Below are 19,144 nucleotides of genomic sequence, written 5' to 3' on the forward strand. Positions count from 1 at the left end.
ATCCAATTTACAAGCTGTCCAAACAGTTAGCCTTTATCCTCCTTGTGAGCAATACTCTTAAACTATGTATCTAACCTTACCCTTTTATCCTCTTGGCCTTCATACACCCATGTAATCTATTCTTAAATGTTGGCATGGTCTCTTCTCCAATTATTAACATGAACCAGAAACTGAACTGGATTGGCCATATAAATGCCTTGTCTACAAGTGCAGGTCAGAAGCTAGGAATCACGTGCTGAGTAGTTCACCTCTTGACTTCTCAAAGCCTGTCCATAATCTAGTGCACAAGTCAGGAGTGTGATGGAATCCTTCCTACTTTCCTGGGTGAAAGAGCTCCAGCAACACTCAAGAAGCTTGACACCATCCAGGACAAAATAGGCCGCTTGATTGACATCTCATCCACAGATCTTCACACTCACGAGCACTGTGAGATACAATGGCAGCAGCACATACCATCTACAACGTGCACAGCGGGAACTCACCAAATCTCCTTAGATAACACCTTCCAAACCCACCACGATTACTATCTAGAAGGACAAAGGCAGCAGATACATGGGAACACCACTACCTGGATGTTCCCTTCAAACCACTCACCATCCTGACTTGGAAATATATTGTTGTTCTGTTCCTTCACTGTCACTGGGTCAAAATCCTGGAATTCCCTTCGTAACAGCACTGTGGATCTACCTACGCCACATGAACTGCAGCAATTTAAGAAGGCAGCTCACTGCCACCTTCAGTTAGGGATGGGCAGTAAATGCTGGCCTAGCCAGTGAAGTCTCACAGCACCAGGTTAAACCTGGCGTTGTGAGACTTCTTACTATGTTTATCCCAGTTCAGCATTGGCATCTCCACATCATGACTAGCCCACATCCCACGAATGAATGAAACAAACCACCCTCTAGGTAAAAAGAAATCGCTTCCACTCTGTGTTAAATGTGGTGCTTTTACTTTGCTTCCTTTCAGGCCGATCCCTTAACCTGTGCAACCCCCTGCTCCAGCCCTTGTCGGCTCACCTCCTGTTCTCCTGACTTACGAAGCAGTCAGCCTCATTCATACTTGTATTTTCTAATACAATGCAGCACCCCAGTTCTCTGTTTATTGGTTCAGAAAAGAATTGTGGCTTCCAGTTTCTGTTCTTCTGTTCACTTAGTGGAAATAATCAATTGTCAGATATTGACTTTAGTGCAATTAACTGCAGTGATCCTTTTACCATCCCATATTGTTAATGGTAGTATTTTCATTGTAGATGTGCCCCCCACTCCACCCCGCCACTTGCTAATAGATTGTACTTGAAGGCTATATTGACGTTTATTTAAACATTATCCCTTTCATTAATGTTTAGTATTTTAATTTGTCCATCAAGTAAACATACAGAGAGGCTGACAGATACATTGAAACATTAAACGCAATTATTCTGCCCCTCTGTTGGGTTTTTTTGCATTTTTACTTCAACCTTTACAAATAAAAATTCAATATCTCTCCCACATTCCTTAATGATTCCAGTAAGGATACAACTAGCTCTACAATACCTGAACCCAATGATCATTTTTCATCTTTGGGGAGCTCCAGCAGGTTATAGGGCAGTCCCGATAAGGACTATTGGAATGAGAACTTTATTTTCTCTTACTGGCACAAGGTTGATTGTTAAGTTGATCTTTCTCTCCACCCTAGCTATGACTGTAACACTATATTCTGTACTCTCTCCTTCCTTCTCTATGAACAGCATGCTTTGTCGGTATAGCTCACGAGAAACAATACTTTTCAGTGTATACTAATACATACGACAATAATAAATCAAACCAAATCAAAAAAGGTTACAGTTAAGCCACAAGTCCTGATTCAGCATCAGCTAGTTGAGCACATATTGTGAATTTTGACTTATCTAGTCGCAATGACTCATTATCCACTGAAAGATTGAGAGATATGCCTACAGGGTTAACGCGGTTGTTCTCTTGTATTTGGTTACGTTTTTATTTCCTATCTTTTACTTTGTTCTCCTTTGCCTTATTCTCAGTCAATCAAAGGGCTTGATTTTCCGACCCTGCGCAAATGGCATTATAACCATGAGAATCATGCGAGACAGATCAAATGGGTGGCCTGGAGTAAACTTGATCTCAGCATCATTGGGCAACGTGGTAGCACAGTGGTTAGCATTTCTGTCTCATAGCGCCAGGGATTGGATTCAATTCCTGGCTCCGGTCACTGTCTATGTGGAGTCTGCGTGTTCTTCCAGTGTCTGTGTGGGTTCCCTCCGGGTGCTCTGCTTTCCTCCCACATTCCAAAGACATGCTGGTTAGGTGCATTGGTCATGCTAAATTCTCTCTCGGGTGTACTGAACAGATGCACGAGTGTGGAGACTAGGGGATTTTCACAATAATTTCATTGCAGTGTTAATGCAAGCCTACTCGTGACACTAACAAATAAACTTCAAACTATTTTAGTATTTGAAAATTACCATTGGCTTTAATTTTGTTCCATTGGCCACATAGGCCAGTACCACTGTGAACCTTGTCCTCTCATGGCCAGTGGTTTTCATAGAACAGTGTGTGAATCTTTTGAACCATAGTTTGATTATCGAAGTTCATGGATGCTTCACACATGTTGCCAATGTGACATCATTGGTAGTCATGTTTTTGCCACTGTCTGATGATGAATTGCTGGATGCTGGTAATTTTGACATTGAGGTCACTTGGTTGTCTCCGAGTGATCTTGGGCGTCAGCTGCAGCCCTGGACATTTTTGTTCCATGAAACGGCTCCAAAAGCTAGCCGTTGCTCTGAAATCTTTGCTGGTCTCAAGGATTTAATTTGATCCAATTAAATATATACACGTTGTATTTCTGATGATGATGGGCCCTATTTTGCCATTTTAATTCTAAGTGGTGGGCGGACTTGAAATTGGGAGTGTTTCAGATCTGACTTTTACGCACTCTGCCTGCAAAAATATTAGCGATTCCGAATTGCACTGTAGAAGCCTTTGGGCAGGGCTTAATGCACCCGAATTCCTGCAGCTCCAATCGATGCCTCGTGAACCCCAAATGTATGAGAATAGCGTGAGATTGTGGTCAGTGCAGACTCAATGGGCTGAGTGGGCTCCTCCTACTATATAGGATTCCACTGTTCTCGCACCAAGTCTGCATTACGATTCATTTCCCTTGCTGTAGCACAGTTATTCAGTCCACTTATCAAACTCTTAGCTTGAAACTATACTTACTACTTTTTTCCATGGGACCATTTCTACTTGTTGTGGGCCACATGCAGTCTGCTCTATGTAGACGTGTCTTTGACAGCAGCTCAATCCCATGCGCAAATTTATAAGGTGAGTAAAACATGCAAATTATTACTGACTCCTTATGCAAGTTTCTTGGTACGTGGGGTCCATTCTCTGCCAAGTATTGGCCTGATCCTGTCGGGTGGGGGAAAGATGGGCTATTGGACCAGGAAACCAGTCTTGGGAACCGGACCTATGAGCATTGAAGCCTGTTAAACAGAGCATTGAATCACTGTTACAGTCGTAGCCATGGTATTCCCTCACTGCCTTCCTCTTGCCTTCAATATAGTCTATAACTAATCTAGAGGAGAGTGTTTTCTATTGCTTAACTGTATGGGACTGACCTCTGCAGCTCTGCTATACTCCAGTTTTACACACATACGACAGATGTACACGGAATCTGACAGATTGGAAGAGTGTAAATATCCCCTTAGGAATGCCGTTTCTTCGGAGGTCGAAGCATTTACCACTTAGCGCTGTTAGTTACAAACTGCAGCTACAGCTGCAAGCATCAGCCTGCCAGTTCTGCTTTCAAGTGACAGTGATGGATAGTAATGGTTTCTCAGACTAGCAGGGAGACTGGAGTCAATGTGAGACTGTATTGCATTTCCGTTATTATTACATTCTGCCCTGACAACAAATATAGAATTAACAGGGTTGCGGCTTTTAAATATTGACACAGAACTCACCACTTACTGAACAATACTCTCAGTGGGTGCATTTTACATGTGGTAACTAATACAATAAGCATCTGCAATTGTTCATTTTGTTTTCAGCACATTTATGTGTCCTGACAGCGTAGGCATGTCGTTTGTTGACTCTTTCAACTCCTTGCAGCATGTGGTGTCAGCACGTGGGATTATGGGCGAGCTTGTGTCCTGAAGTGGTGCCCAGCTCTCCTGCAGGCCAAAGGGGGAAAGACTAGTCACTCTAGGTTACTGATTCGAGGGCAGTCATGGTTCTAAGAGTAAGTTCTCCATCTGCCCAGCCCAGCCTGAGGAAGTCTGTCCCCAGTATTAAAATGTCCATGCAGGGAGGAATAATGAAAGGCTACGGTAGGGAATGTACAGGTAATTTTCCCTCTATTTCCTTGGTCCTGATGGTGGTCCTTGTTTGTCACAAAGCAGCTTTTTTGGTGGTATGCTAGAGTATCGCAAGCTCACTCCCTAACCAATTTTTTCACATCTTTAAAGGGGAAAAGACCTTATGCAGTGGCCACAGACTCTGACTGAAGAAGTTTTTTTGATTAAGGGAGAAGCTGGCAACGTCTCACTGTGTTACAAAACGCAAGAATAGGACAGCATGGTGGCTCAGTGGGTTAGAACTACTGCCTCACAGTGCCAGGGACCCAGGTTCAATTCCAGGCTCAGGTCACCGTCTGTTTGGAGTTTGCTGGTTCTCCCCGTGTCTGCGTGGGTCTCCTCCAGGTGCTCCGGGTTCCTCCCACATTCCAGAGATGTGTGGGTTAGCTGGATTGGCAGTGCTAGATTGCCGCTTAGTGTCGGGGATTAGCAGGATTAATACGTGGGGTTACGGGGATTGGGCTTGGGTGGGATTATTGTCAGTGCAGGCTCAATGGGCTGATTTGCAGTGATTCTGTGATTTTGGGGTAAATTTGTGGTGTTATGGGAATATGACCTGGGTAGGATACTCTGTCAATGAGTCAGTGCAGACTTGATGGGCCAAATGGCCTCCTTCTCACTGTAAGGGTTCTATGAACAGTTATGTACAGTTGAGCTCATAATTGACTTTATGTGTGACACCACGCTTGTAAATTCTGAAACTTTACTGTACTGATATAGCCAGTAAAATAGGTGATCTTTTCTTGACAGCTTGAAAAAAAAAATCCCTATTTTCAGTTTGGGTATTGCCTGCACAAGTGATTCCATATTCTGTTTCCTTTCCCATACCTTACATTGACTTCTTACTTGAATACAGCTCCGCAGATGAATGATACCAGTTGGTAGTTTGCCCAAGTGCACATCATTCACGCCTAATTTTTGACAACACCAGCAACATGCACTTGTATAGCACCTTAAATATGGAAAAGCATCCCAGGGCCTTCACTAAGGCATGAAAAATAAAGACATCAAGCCAAAGAAATAGGGGTTAAGGAAATGAGCAAAAGCTTTGTGAAAGGAGTGAGTTTAAGAAGAGTGGTGGAATAGCAAAGATCTTTAGAGAGAGATTTTCAGAGGGTGGGATCTAACTGGCTGGAGGCATGACTACCAGTGGTGGGCTAATTGTCATGTCATCTCCCAGTACTCAGATAAGGAGTTGCATTGCTTCTCTGATGGCTTAGTGGGTAAAGGTACCATCAATACCAAAATAAACCATACAGCCCAGCCCAAAATCTAGTCCACAGACTGACCCAAGTAAGTTGATCTCAAGCAGCGCACCAATAGGCACTTGACAGTGTTTTTATGCTAATGATAGGGAAAATTATTTCCCATGCTAATAGTGTAGAAACGAGCAGTATTGTTACTGAGTGAGTGCAATTATCTCAGTTGAACAGCCTGTCTGGAGCTTGGGAGCTGTGTCCATGCTCAGTATGAAGAACAGTCACCTGGGTGATGTAGAACAATAGTGCACATGAAACCATAGCTCAGTAAAAGTCACACCTTCTGGCAAAGAATGGAGAGAAGTATATGCATTCCTTAAATTGTAGAAAACATTAATGAAGAGCTGAAGGAATTTTCTGGGAATGTCGTTCTAATATATTAGGAAAATTAAACAAAGATAAAGTATCTAAAAATGAAAACAGAATCAATGAATAAATTACCTGTTTACTTTCTCTGGAGAGCTGGGGCTACTGGATTTTCTCATTGCTATTTTTTGACCAATAAACACTGCTGATGTTTACTCTTATTGATGCTCCATACGTGCTAAACCCCTTTTAATGAAAGCGAGAATGGATTAAAGAAATGCCTTTCACTGGGTTTTGGTTTCAGCTTTCCTTTCTTTTCCCTGTCCTGATATGTTTTTCTTCCTCTTGTGCAGGGATTGCAGTGTGTAACATCCCAGCAGCAGCTGTGGAGGAGACAGCTGATTCCACCCTCTGTCACATTCTTAACTTATACCGGCGGAACACTTGGCTGTACCAGGCCCTGCGCGAGGGAACCCGAGTACAGAGTGTCGAGCAGATCCGAGAAGTGGCATCAGGAGCAGCCAGAATCCGAGGGGAGACTCTAGGACTCATCGGCTTTGGTAAGCAGTGTGTGTGCGACAGGCTGAAATGCAATGTGAAGTTGACACAAATTAATAACTTGAAAATCTTCATAATCCAGAGTAAACAGGTAAAAATCATACCTGGGTGCTTTTCATTATAATTAGGAAACTGGCAATATAATTTGACAGCTTTCTGAGCCTTAGTTTAGATGGTTGTATTTAAGTTCTGTGGTCATGTTTTCACTTGAAGTAACAAGGAGCATCCAAGTGCACTCCTTGGGCTGCAACAAAATTCCAAAGAGTTTACAGTGACTTCTGTGCTATCTCCGATCCTGGTGAGCTTGACCTGGAAGCCACAAGAGTTACGGTCAGATTCCAAAGATTTTATTGGAATTAATACAATCATAGAAACCTACAGTGCAGAAGGAGGCCACCCAACCCATTGAGTCTGCACCGACCACAATCCCACCCTGTCCTATCCCCATCACTCCATGCATTTCCCCCAGCTAGTCCCCCTGACACACAATCCACCTAACCCACACGTCTTTGGACTGTGGGAGGAAACCCATGCGGAGAATGTGCACAGTCCACACAGACAGTGACCCAAGCAGGGAATAGAACCTGAGTCCGTGGTGCTGTGAGGCAGCGGTGCCAACCAGTTTGTGTATAACTCAGTATGTGTATTTAAACAAAGAACCCACTGACTTTGGGCATGTGTCCTTGACACTTGCAACATACAATTGTAGTCAACTGTATGAGCTCAGGCTACCAGGTAATTCTTTAAATGTTCAGTCTGGTCGCAACTTTGGCATCACATTTGATTACAAAATGAGTTTCTGACCTCATATTCACACCATTATTAAGATCACCCATTTTTGCCTCATGTAACATAGATCAACTTTGCCCCCATCTCAACTCATCTGCTGTTGAAATCCTCATCCACACCTTTGTTTCCTCCAGACTTGACTATTCCAGTGCACACTAGGCTACATTCTACATTTGTAATCTAAAACTGCTGCCTGTGCCTTAATTCGCATCAAATCCTGTTACCCAATCGCCTGCTGCGCCCTCTGACCTACACATGCACCTGGGCATACAACATCTTAGACAAATTATCAGACTTGTTGCCAAACCCCTCCATGGTCTGGCACCTCCCTATGTGTATAATCTGCTCCAACCCCAGAACCCTCCCAAGATACCTGCACTCATCTAATTCTGGCCTCTTGCTGTGTATCCTTAATTATAATTGCTCTACCATTGATGGCCTAGGCTCCAAGCTCTGGAACTTCCTCCAAATGGGCAGCATGGTGGCACACTGGTTAGCACTGCTGCCTCACAGCACCAGGGACGTGGGTTCGATTCCTGGCTTGGATCGCTGTCTGTGCAGAGTCTGCACGTTCTCCCTGTGTCTGTGTGGGATTTCTCTGGGTGCTCCAGTCTCCTCCCACAGTTCGCAAGACATGCTGGTTAGGTGCATGGGCCATGCTAAATCCTCCCTCAGTGTACCCAAACAGACACCAGAGTTTGCCGACTAGGGGATTTTCACAGTAACTTCATTGTAGTGTTAATGTAAGTCTACTTGTGACACTAATAAATAAACTTTAAACTATATTATCTAATTTCCATCCATTAAGACACTCCTTAAAACATACCTCATTCACCAAATCTTTGCCTGGCCTAATATATGGCCAAATATCTCCTTGTGTAGCTGAGTATGATACCTTATTTTCTAATGCTCTTGTAATGCACAGGAGCATTTTTACTTGAAAGGTGCTACATGAACATAACATAAGTTTTTGTTGTTACCCAAACGCCATAAGGTGACCCACTGGGTTGAAATTCACCTGAGTTTATCAGCAGTCAGCATTGTTCCATTATGCTGCATCCTAGGATGCAATTGTAGCATCATTGCATTTAATGTCATATATATTTTTTTAAAAATGCATTTATGCCCATCCCTAATTGCCTAGTGATGGTGATGGTGAGCTTCTTGAAGCACCACTTAACAGTGCTGTTAGGTAGGAAGTAATAGGATTTTGACTCATCCACAGTGAAAGAACAATGATATTGTTCCAGGCTGGGGTGGTTTGTAATTTGGGGGGATGGGGAGAGTGCTGTCCTTCCACATGATGGACGCTACAGGGGTTTGGAAGGTGCTGTCAAAGGAGCCTTCTTGAGTTGCTGCAGTGCATCTTGTAGATGGTACACACTGCTGTCACTGTGCATTGTGGAGGGAGTGAATGTTGAAGATGGTGGATGGGGTGCCAGTCAAGCAGACAGCTTTGCCCTGGATGTTTTTGACCTTCTTGAATGTTGTGGAAGCTGAACTCAGGGTCATAGAGTTTTAGGGCACAGAAACAGGCCCTTTGGTCCATCATGTCTGCGCCAGCTATCAAGCACCTATCTATTCGAATCACGTTTTCCATTTGGTCTTTTATGCTGCAATGTTTCAAGTGCTTATCTAAATGCTTCTTAAATGTTATGAAGGTTCCTGCCTCTAGCACCTTGTCAGGTAGTGAATTCCAGATTCCCACCGTCCACTGGGTGAAAATTGAGCTGGAGGAGCCATATAAATACTGTGGTTACATGAACCATCAAATCTTTCCTCAAATGCCCACTAAGTCACCTGCCCCTTAACTTAAATCTTAAACTCATCCAAGCAAGAGGAGAGTATTCCATCACACTTCTGACCTGCACCTTTTAGATGACAAACAAGCTCTGGGAAGTTAGGAGAAGAGTTACTCTCTACACGGCTCGTGCAGTCACAATATTTATATGGTTGCTGCAGTTCAGTTTATGATCAATGGTAGCCTCCGGGATGTTGACAGTGTGGGGAATTCAGCGAAGGTAATGTTTCTGAATGTCAAGGGGAGATGGTTAGATTCTCTGTTCGTCATTGAATCATACAATCTGAAGAGACCGTTTGGCCTATCAAGTCTGCACTGCCTCTCTGACTGAGTATCTTACCCAGGCCCTCCCCCCTGTCGTATCCCTGTAGCCCCACACATTTACCATGGCTAATCCATGTGACCTACACATCTTGGGACACTAAGTAGCAATTTCGCATGGCCGTTTCACCTAATTTGCACATCTTTGGACTGTGGGAGGAAACCGGAGCACTCGGTGGAAACCCACTGGGAGAATGTGCAAACTCCACCCAGACAATCACCTGAGGTTGGAATTGAGCCCAGGTCACTGGTGCTGTGAAGTAGCAGTGCTAACCACTCTACCACCATTGTTGGAGATGGTCATCTCCTGGCATTTGTGTGGCATGAATACTCCTAACCACTTATCAGTCCAAGCCTAAATGTTGTCAGCATGTTCAGAACTGCAATAGCTGTTTTTGTTTGAATTCATTCTAAGGATCTGAGCTTCACTCGCAAGGTCAACATTTACTACCATCCCTAATTGCCCTTGAGATGGTGTATGAGTTGCCTCCTTGAACCGCTGCAGTCCCTGCAGTGTAGGTACATCCACGGTGCTGTTAGGGAGGAAGTTCTGGGATTTTGACTCAGTGACAGTGCAGGAATGGCAATATATTTCATGTCAGGGTGGGAGTGACTTGGAGGGGAACTTCCTGATGGTAGTGTCCCCATTTATCAGCTGCCCTTGTCCTTCTAGATGGTAGTGGTTATCAGTTAGGAAGATGCTGTCTGAGGATGCTTGGTGAGTTCCTGTAGTGCAGCTTGAAAATGGTGCACACTGTTGCTCCTGTGTGTTGGTGGTGGAGGAAGTGAATGTTTGTGAATGGGGTACCAATCAAACTGTCAGCTTTATCCTGGATGGTGTCAAGCTTCTTGAGTGTTGTTGGGAGCTGCACTCATTCAGGCAAATTGAGAGCATTCCACCACACTCTTGACTCGTTCCTTGTAGATGATGGATAGGCTTTGGGGAATCAGGAGGTGAGTTATTCACCCAGGATTCCTGGGTTATGACCTGCTCCTGTAGCCGCAGTATTTATATGGCTAATCCAGTTCAGTTTCTGCTCAATGGTGACCCGCAGGATGTTGATACTTGGGGGATTCAGTGATGGTAATGCCATTGAATGTCAAGGGGCGATGGTAAGATTTTCTCTTGTTGGAGATGGTCATTGCCTGGCACTTGTGTGGCACAAATCTTACATGCTACTTGCCAACCCAAGTCTGGATATTGTCCAGGTCTTTGTGCAGTTGGATACAGACTGCTTCAGTATCTGAGGAGTTGCGAATTGTGCACATTGTTGATGGTTGTGCTTTAGCACTAATTGCAAATATATTTGAAAACAAATTTCATTAAAATAATGATCACGAATCAAAGTTAATGCTCACTTTCTAAAAACCTATCTTACATGTACTGCAGAAAATGTTGCTGCTGATTGAAAGCATTGATAGCTCTGATCTAATAGAATTGCCAAAAGTAAATGTTGTGGTTCTATTTTACTCTTTAATGGATTGAAGTTTAATGTAGTCTCACATTTGGGATTTGTTGCCAGTCTGGGGGAGTGGGGAGAGCAGAGGAAAGACAAATGATTGAAGTAATTTGGCATCAGCCTGTCACCCTGGGGGGTAGTAAGTCCAGTTATCGGGTCCAAGCTACAGTGAATCATTACTAGGGAGGAATAGCCCTCACAGGCAGTGCTACACATGGTATCATAAGAGTGTAATAGTCCCTGTGTTCTGGTCCATCCATTCAAATGGGTGTGTAATTAATATCTGCTTTCCTGTCATTTCCTGTATAAAATATGACCTATTTATGCCTGTTGCTCCATCTTTTTTACCTGTACCTCTGATTAAGTAGGCTTACATTAACATTGCAATGAAGTTATTGTGAAAATCCCCTAGTTGCCCCACTCTGGCGCCTGTTCAGGTATACTGAGAGAGAATTTAGCATGGCCAGTGTACCTAACCAGCACATCTTTTGGACTGTGGAAGGAAACCAGAGCACCCGGAGAACATGCAGATTCCGCACGGATAGTAATTCAAGCCAGGAATCAAGCTAGGGTCCCTGGTGCTGTGAGGCAGCAGGGCTAAGATCAAATATGGACTGTATATCATGTATACCATGTTAAGCCTTGTTTTCTTCCTGCCTGGGTGCCAGTTTGATTGTATCCCAAAACAAACTAACCACCTAAAAGCAATTTGCTCAAAATACGCAGCTGCTTCTCAGCTGTTAAGGTTTGCTAATGAATGACCTCTGTAAGGTTTTGTGTAATTAAAACATGAGAGATTGGTATGAGCTTTGCATTTTCATCAAGTGCTGTCCAGTCCTTCTTTAACCAGATTCAGCAAAGCGGAAAATGCTGTGTTGATCACTCAGGTGTTTTTGAGAGCCTGATCAAGTGATTTTTGTCTGCTTTCCTGTCAAAGGTGTAGAGGAAGTTCACTTCCTTGACTTCCTAAGGAACACATGGTTTGTTGTAGCTGCTTCTGATAACAAACTTTATTTATATAAATACGGGCAAGGACAATGTAACAAAATTCAGAGGCAGAAGATTGCCCAGATATTGACTTCCTCATCTCAAAACAGGAAACGAAGCAAAGTTATTCTGCTTCAATAGTTTTCTTTAGTGGAATTATCTGAATTTATCGCAAGGGTGAGTGAGCTTTCAGTTTATCTGCAATTAGAGGAAAACATGAGGGAGCTGTCATTCAAATCATTTCTAATCCCTTTTAAATATCTTTTGGTAGACCTTTATTTTAACAGTACAGTCAATGGTATTTCATTGGATGAAAATAATATTTTCCTTTGACTATTCTCCTTTAATTACAATAACTGGAAGGGAGATTGCATAGGACTGCAACCTCATCCAGAGAAGGACCTTAGTGTCACTTAGCGCACTGGCCAGTAAGACGTTGCTGAAGTTGCTTTTCATCAGTATTTTCTCAGCAAGAAAACATCAGAAAGCTGTGAACTGACAAACAGACACAACACATCGCACATTCTGAATACTCAGCTCCAATGTTGACTGTGAATTTGTGTTGCACTGTGCTTGGGAATTTTTTTGTCTGATTTCCTTCCCGGGAGGTGCCTTTGGATGACTTACCATGCTAAAGGTGCTATATAGATATAGATAATTTTTCCCTCTATATTTTCTAACTCGTACGCAGTCTGATTATCATACTGGACAGTCGCTTTTAAGATTGGAGCACGGGCGGTATCTTAAAGGGAAGATTGGTTGTGCTGCCGTGCCCATGTTTGCTACACTGTGCGGCATGTTCTGAATTGCTACACCATTGTGCAGCCACGCAGCTAATAGAGAACATTGGTTATAAAGTGCCTGACCAAGTCATTGGAATCCAGGTTCAATGTTCACTTAGATTGAATGAAAAGGTGAGTAAAAGCCAGTGTAGCAGTTCTGATTTGTGGTTTCTCTGCCATCTTTTGCTAGAAATGTATCACTTTGGTCATCCCCAAACACAAAATAATGTTCAGGAGTTCTGTGGAAGAAGAGTCTAGCAGGAAAAACAGATTAGAATTTTGCTGACTAATCATTTTGATAATTAATTATCTAGATAATCCCACCAGTTTTCCAATAATGAGGTTAACCATTCTGAAAGGTTGCAAAATAAGCGTATGTTGAGTACTCCCAGCCTCCCATTCATTGACATTGCCTACACTTCCCGCTGCCTTGGAAAAGCAGCCAGCATAATCAAGGATCCCATGCACCCCGGACATTCTTTTTTTAATGTTCTTCCTTCAGGAAAATGGTACAAAAGTCTGAGGACTCATACCGACTGACTCAAGAACAGCTTCTTCGCTGCTGCAATCAGACTTTTGAATGGTCTTACCACACGTTAAGTTGATCTTTTTCTACACCCTAGCTATGACTGAAACACTACATCCTGCACCCTCGCCTCTCCTTCTCTATGAACTGTATACTTTGTATAGCGCGCAAGAAACAGTACTTCTCACTGTACACTAATACATGTGACAATAAATCAAATCAATTATTGCACATTTAATCATGGATGAAAATATGTTCATAACACTAACCACAATGACGTGAATCATTTGCTGACGTTATCCAGGGAAATCTAAGCTGCTCAGACCACAAAGATCCTAAGATCAACCTCCCATCTGTTCTGAGTTATCTGATCTCAGCCAGCTCGGTGTTAGGGATGTTTCAGTTGGCGTCAGCCTTTGCTTTAAGGAACATGGGAACAGGAGCAAGCACTTTAACCTCTCAGAGCTGCCCAGTTATACAATAAAAACATTGCATATTCGCACATAACTCCATCTCCCTGCCTTTGCCTCATATCCCTTGATACCTTTGATTAACAAAAATCTATCACTCACTGTTTCAAAATCAACAGTTGAGTGAGCAACAATTGCTGTTTGTGGAATAGAGCTCCGAGCCTACCACCCTCTGCATTCAGATAATCTGGTTTTCATGTTTAGACTATGCCAACTGGATCCAGACCCCCATCCAGCTGAAATAGTTCTTCTCAATTTGACCTATCTATCCACCTCAACATCTTGGAAACTTTGATTAAATCATCCCTTGACCTTCTAAATTCCAGGGAATAAACTCCAGTTTGTGTAGTCTTTTCTCATTATTCAATCCTTGGAGACTTGATATTCTGGTAAATCTAGGCTTCATTCTCTCCAACACCAGTATATCCTTTTTAAGGAGTAGTGCCAAAATTGCTTGCAGTGATCCAGTATGGTCCAATCATGGCTGAATGTAGCTGAAGCATGACTATTACTTCTCCAGGTAAAATGGCCATTAGCCTTTTTAATTATTTTCCAGATCTATCCATGACATTTTAATGACCTATGTACCTAGTTTCTTTGGCCCTCCACTGTTTCTAGGTTTTCACCATTCCAAAAATGCCCCTGTTCAATCCTTTTTGGAACCAAAGTGAATAATGCCATATTTGCCTCCAAATCCCCTTATTAATCAAGAAGCTAACTATCTCTGTCTTAACGAATTCAATGACCTGGTCTCCACAGCCTTCTGCAGCAAAGAGTTCCATAGATTCACCACTCTCTAGCTGAAGAAATTCCTCCTCATCTTCGATTTAAAGGATCGTCTCTTTAGCCTGAGGTTGTGTCCTCTGGTTCTAGTTTTTCCTACTGGTGGAAACATCTTCTTCACATCCACTCTATCCAGGCCTCACAGTATCCTGTAAGTTTCAATAAGATCCCCCCCTCATCCTCCTAAGCTCCAACGAGTACAGACCCAGAGTCCTCAACTGTTCCTTATACGACAAACTCTTCATTCCAGGAATCATTCTTGTGAACTGCTCTGAACCCTCTCTAAGGCCAGCACATCCTTCCTTAGATATGGGGCCCAAAACTGCTCACAATACTCCAAATGGGGTCTGACCAGAGTCTGATACAACCTCAGAAGTACATCTCTGCTCGTATATTCTAGCCGTCTCGACATGAATGCTAACATTGCATTTGCCATTCTAACTGCCGACTGAACCTGCACTTTAACCTTAAGAGAATCTTGAACAATGACTCCCAAGTCCCTTTGTGTTTCTGACTTCCTAAGCATTTTCCCATTTAGAAAATAGTCTATGCCTCCATTCCTCTTTCTAAAGTGCACACTTTTTCGCATTGTATTCCATCTGCCACTTCTGTGCCTGCTGTCCTAACCTGTACAAGTCCTTCTGCAACACACACCCCTCCCCCCCCTCCCCCCACATTCTCAATACTACCTGTTCCTCTACATATCTTTGTATCATCTGCAAACTTAGCAACAGTGCTTTCAGTTCCTTCCTCCAAATCATTAATATATTGTGAAAAGTTGTGGTCCCAGCACTGACCCCTGAGGCACACCTCTCATCACCGGTTGCCATCCTGAAAAAGACCCCTTTATTCCCACTCCCTGCCTTCAGCCAGGCAGCCAATCCTCTATCCATGCCAAGATCTTACCCTTAACACCACGGGCACTTATTTAACAGTCTCCTATGAAGCACCTTGTCAAAGATCTTCTGGAAATCTAAATAAATCATGTCCACTGATTCTCCTTTATCTAACTTTCTTGTTACCTCCTCAAAAAACTCTAACAAATTTGTCAAACATGACCTCCCCTTGACAAAGCCGTGCTGACTCAGTACTACTTTATCATGTACCTCCAAGTACTCTGTGATCTCATCTTCAATAATGGACTCTAAAATCTTGTCAATGACTGAAATCAAGCTAACCGACCTATAATTTCCCATCTGCCACCTCCCTCCCTTCTTAAATAGTGGCGTTACATTAGCTACTTTCCAGTCCTTTGGGACCTTTCCCGCCTGCAGTGATTCCTGAAAGATCAATACGCTATAGAAATGTTCCACTTCCATGCACACTTTGTCTTTGTGTCATCAACAGACCTGAATGTGAGATTTCCTATCCCATTATCTTTAGTCATTAAGAAACATGTTAATAATTGGGGCTCCAACACAGATCCTTAGTCAGTTATGTCCTACCAATTGACGTTATCGCTTACTCTCTATTGCCGCTCAGCCAATTTCCTCACCAGGTCAATAATTTGCCATAATTCCATGGGGTTCAACTTCAGCTAACAGTCTCTTATGAGGGATTTTCTGGTGGCACAGTGGTTAGAACTGCTGCCTCACAGCATCAGGGACCTGTGTACGATTCTGGGCTTGGGACACCATCTGTGTGGAATTTGCATGTTCTCCCTGTGTTTGTGTGGGTTTCCTCCAGGTGCTCCGATTTCCTCGCACAGACTAAAAGACATGCTGGTTAGGTGCATTGACCTGAACAGGCTCTGGAATGTGGTGACTAGGGGAATTTCACAGTAACTTCATTGCAGTGTTAATATAAACCTTACTTGTGGCTAATAAATAAACTTTAACAAAAAACTTTATTTTACCAGATGTCTTCTGGAAGTCCATTTAGATAACGTCCAGAGACATTTCCTTGGCAACCAGATAAATAGGGTCTAGGTATGATGGGTCCAGTCAGGCAGGCATGGGCAAGGGTGGTGATGGGGTTTGATGAGGGCAGGCAGCACAGGGACAGCAGTTGCTGCTAAGGGATTGTAATCCCCTGAGCCCACTGGGAGGCTGCCTGAATTTAGCTGAGCGTTTCCCTGAGTGGCAGAGGGCCCCACCCACTTCTGATAAAATGCCAGGAAGCGGCCCCTAATAATCAGCTGCATGCGAGGAGGTGACTGTCAACCAAGTTTTCTGATCCTGTTTGATGTACAAGTCTGTCAGATAAACAGACATTGCAGGACCCAGTTGCGATGATCATCAAATTGCCTGCCAGTATTTGCTGAATGAGTTCATCTATGGTTACGGTCCCAGAATATCTTTGGCTTTTATTAAACCTATTTCACATAGAAAAGTCACCATCTTTAGGAAAAGAGGAGGATTAACATCACACGTAGCAGTAATCGAGATGACCAGGCTGGAATTCCAACCTCCACCTGGACTCTAAAACCTGGATTTTGTGATCAGTGCCACTTTAACGATGGTAATGATATGTTATTGATCACTCAGGAAGTCCAAATGACTTTGGCGACATTCACTGCATGTTATAGTGAGGAGCTGTGGATACTGGTGGTAGGAGCTGCAACGTTCTTTCCATCGCATGGCTGACCAGGAGTCTCTCCCACTCTTAACGCCAGCCGTCGGTGTGTGGGAAGGTTTTGCAGGTTGATAATCAACCTGTTTGGCTGCATCTTTTGGCCATCAAGTCCCGGGATGGGACTTGAACCCGGAGCTGCTGCCTCAGAGGCAGGGTCGCTGCCCACTGCGCCACAAGACCTCCTCCAATGCTGACAGTACCCCATTTACAACAGACAGATTATCACTGGCATGAAGGAAAATCTATACTGCAAAATCTTTTACAGAGTTGCAAGGTAAATTATGTAATTTTCCATTTGTCCCTTTTGGAAAACCTGTAAACATTCTGATGCTAAAACCAAATTCTTACACTAAATGTGTATTTTTGGAAGGAAACGTACAAATCTTTAAACTGTAGTTGGGAGCTGGGTCACTGGCTTGTCCATGGGATATTGAGGAGAATGACATTGTGTCTAATGACCTAGTGATTACACTGCAGCTGTTCTTCTTTATCAGAAAGTCTTCATTAAATATGTGTCAGGGCCCTCAGCTCCCGCGGTGACAGTTGTCCTCGTCATGCCCAATTAAAAACCCATTTAACCAGAAACTGCCATGACAACAAGTTACAAATGATGTTATTGTCAACAACTTATTTTGTGAAATTGGAAAAATGTTCTTGTGGAGCAAGATAAAATGTTAATTGTTTGTTGGAAATATGATGCCGATATTGGATGGAAACCTTTTAGTGCACCCTTCACCTCTATCCTGAGCAGGTGATGAAGTGGTCACACCTATATTATAGTATTAAAACATGACCTTGAAGTGCTGGCATTAAATGGGCAATGTCTCCTGAGGCTTATAGTGACTTAAATTAAGGACTTAGTGTCGGATTTTGAGGGTTTGTATTGTAGATGAAAGCACAGTGCTGGATTGCAGCTGTAAGATGATAGCTATGGGCCAGGCGGGCAATCACCTGAATGCCAACTACTTCAGGTCACTTTGAAGTATTTTATTCTTCAAAAGGCATTTCTTGATATGTTATATACATGACTCAAACCAGAAAGATGTGCGTTGCAGCTTATCGAGAGTTATTGCCATTATTCTTTAGCTAAATCCATGCCTTTCACCGTTCGGGGAGAAAGCTGAGTTGTGTTATGATCAAATTCTTTCATACTTCCATAAACTGTTTAATGAACCAAGTATAACTGTCTGCAAATGGACATTCTGCCCAGCAACTATTGAGAAGTGTCCAACTTTATCATCTGTTTTGTCTTCAATTTATTTTGTTTTCAAGTATTGATGTAGAGAACAATATAGGGGGCTAAGTTGAATACCCTCCAAAGAATCAGCTATGTGTTTTGTGATATTAATCCACGTTTATTGGATATCATGTAGAAATCACGCCAATTTTTCGCCCCCTGTCGAATAGGATAATTTCAGCATGCAATGAGCACTCATCCCACCATTCTCAATGGCAGCACTCCTCAGCAGGGGGCCCTAAATCTTGTCAGCATTGCTGAAAGCTCACCTTTACCTTGTAAGAGGCAGGTGCTGGAGCAGGTGCTGGTACAATCTGAATCGGAAACCTGCAAAACCGTGAAGAATGGCTCAATGTGAGAGAGAGTGAGCTTCGACAGTGCACTAAAGGTCTTGGTGAAGAAGGTGGAAAGAAGGAGAGATGTTCTGTAATCCACAGGGAGGCAGGGTCCCTCCAGAGAAATGTTGGAAAGACTGTGGAAGAAGATAATGGAGGTCAATACCAGGCATCAAGCCAGGAGGATCTGGATTCTGTGCCACAAGATGGTCAATGACCTCACCTGTATAGTCAAGGTCTTCAAATGTCCTATTCTATCTATTGCCTCACACATTGCACAAGTCACCACATTGTTATCACTCACCTACCAACTATTTCTGTTCACCAGGATTGATAACTGACTCGTCACACACTCACACATTTAGAATCACTGCAAACCTCACATCCACATCTCACAGCTTGCATACACTACCAGCTATTCAACTATGACAGCCACACCAGCCAGACAGATTGCACCAATGCTCACTGACGTACTCGAAGACTTGACAGTGCACAACTAGGGGTAGCAGAAGCTAACCAGAGGGGTACAGGCATTTCTGCATATCATAACTCCCCCGGAAAAGATGATGCTGTTCTTTATTGAGACTCTCACCCTCACACTG

General features: G+C 43.2%; 1 protein-coding gene across 7 annotated transcripts in view; it reads left to right on the forward strand.

The window, feature by feature from the left end:
- The window catches only part of ctbp2a (C-terminal binding protein 2a), a 316,236-nt gene that overhangs the window by 267,808 nt on the left and 29,284 nt on the right, over window positions 1-19,144 (forward strand). For all 7 annotated transcript variants that reach the window (XM_080205655.1, XM_080205657.1, XM_080205656.1 and 4 more), the window contains one exon: window positions 6,273-6,479. In XM_080205655.1, coding sequence (XP_080061781.1) covers window positions 6,273-6,479 — 207 coding nt within the window. The remainder of the gene's footprint in view (window positions 1-6,272; window positions 6,480-19,144) is intronic.

The sequence above is a fragment of the Carcharhinus amblyrhynchos genome, chromosome 17, assembly GCF_965287045.1.
Source record: "Carcharhinus amblyrhynchos chromosome 17, sCarAmb.v2.hapA, whole genome shotgun sequence".
NCBI classification, from domain to species: domain Eukaryota; kingdom Metazoa; phylum Chordata; class Chondrichthyes; order Carcharhiniformes; family Carcharhinidae; genus Carcharhinus; species Carcharhinus amblyrhynchos.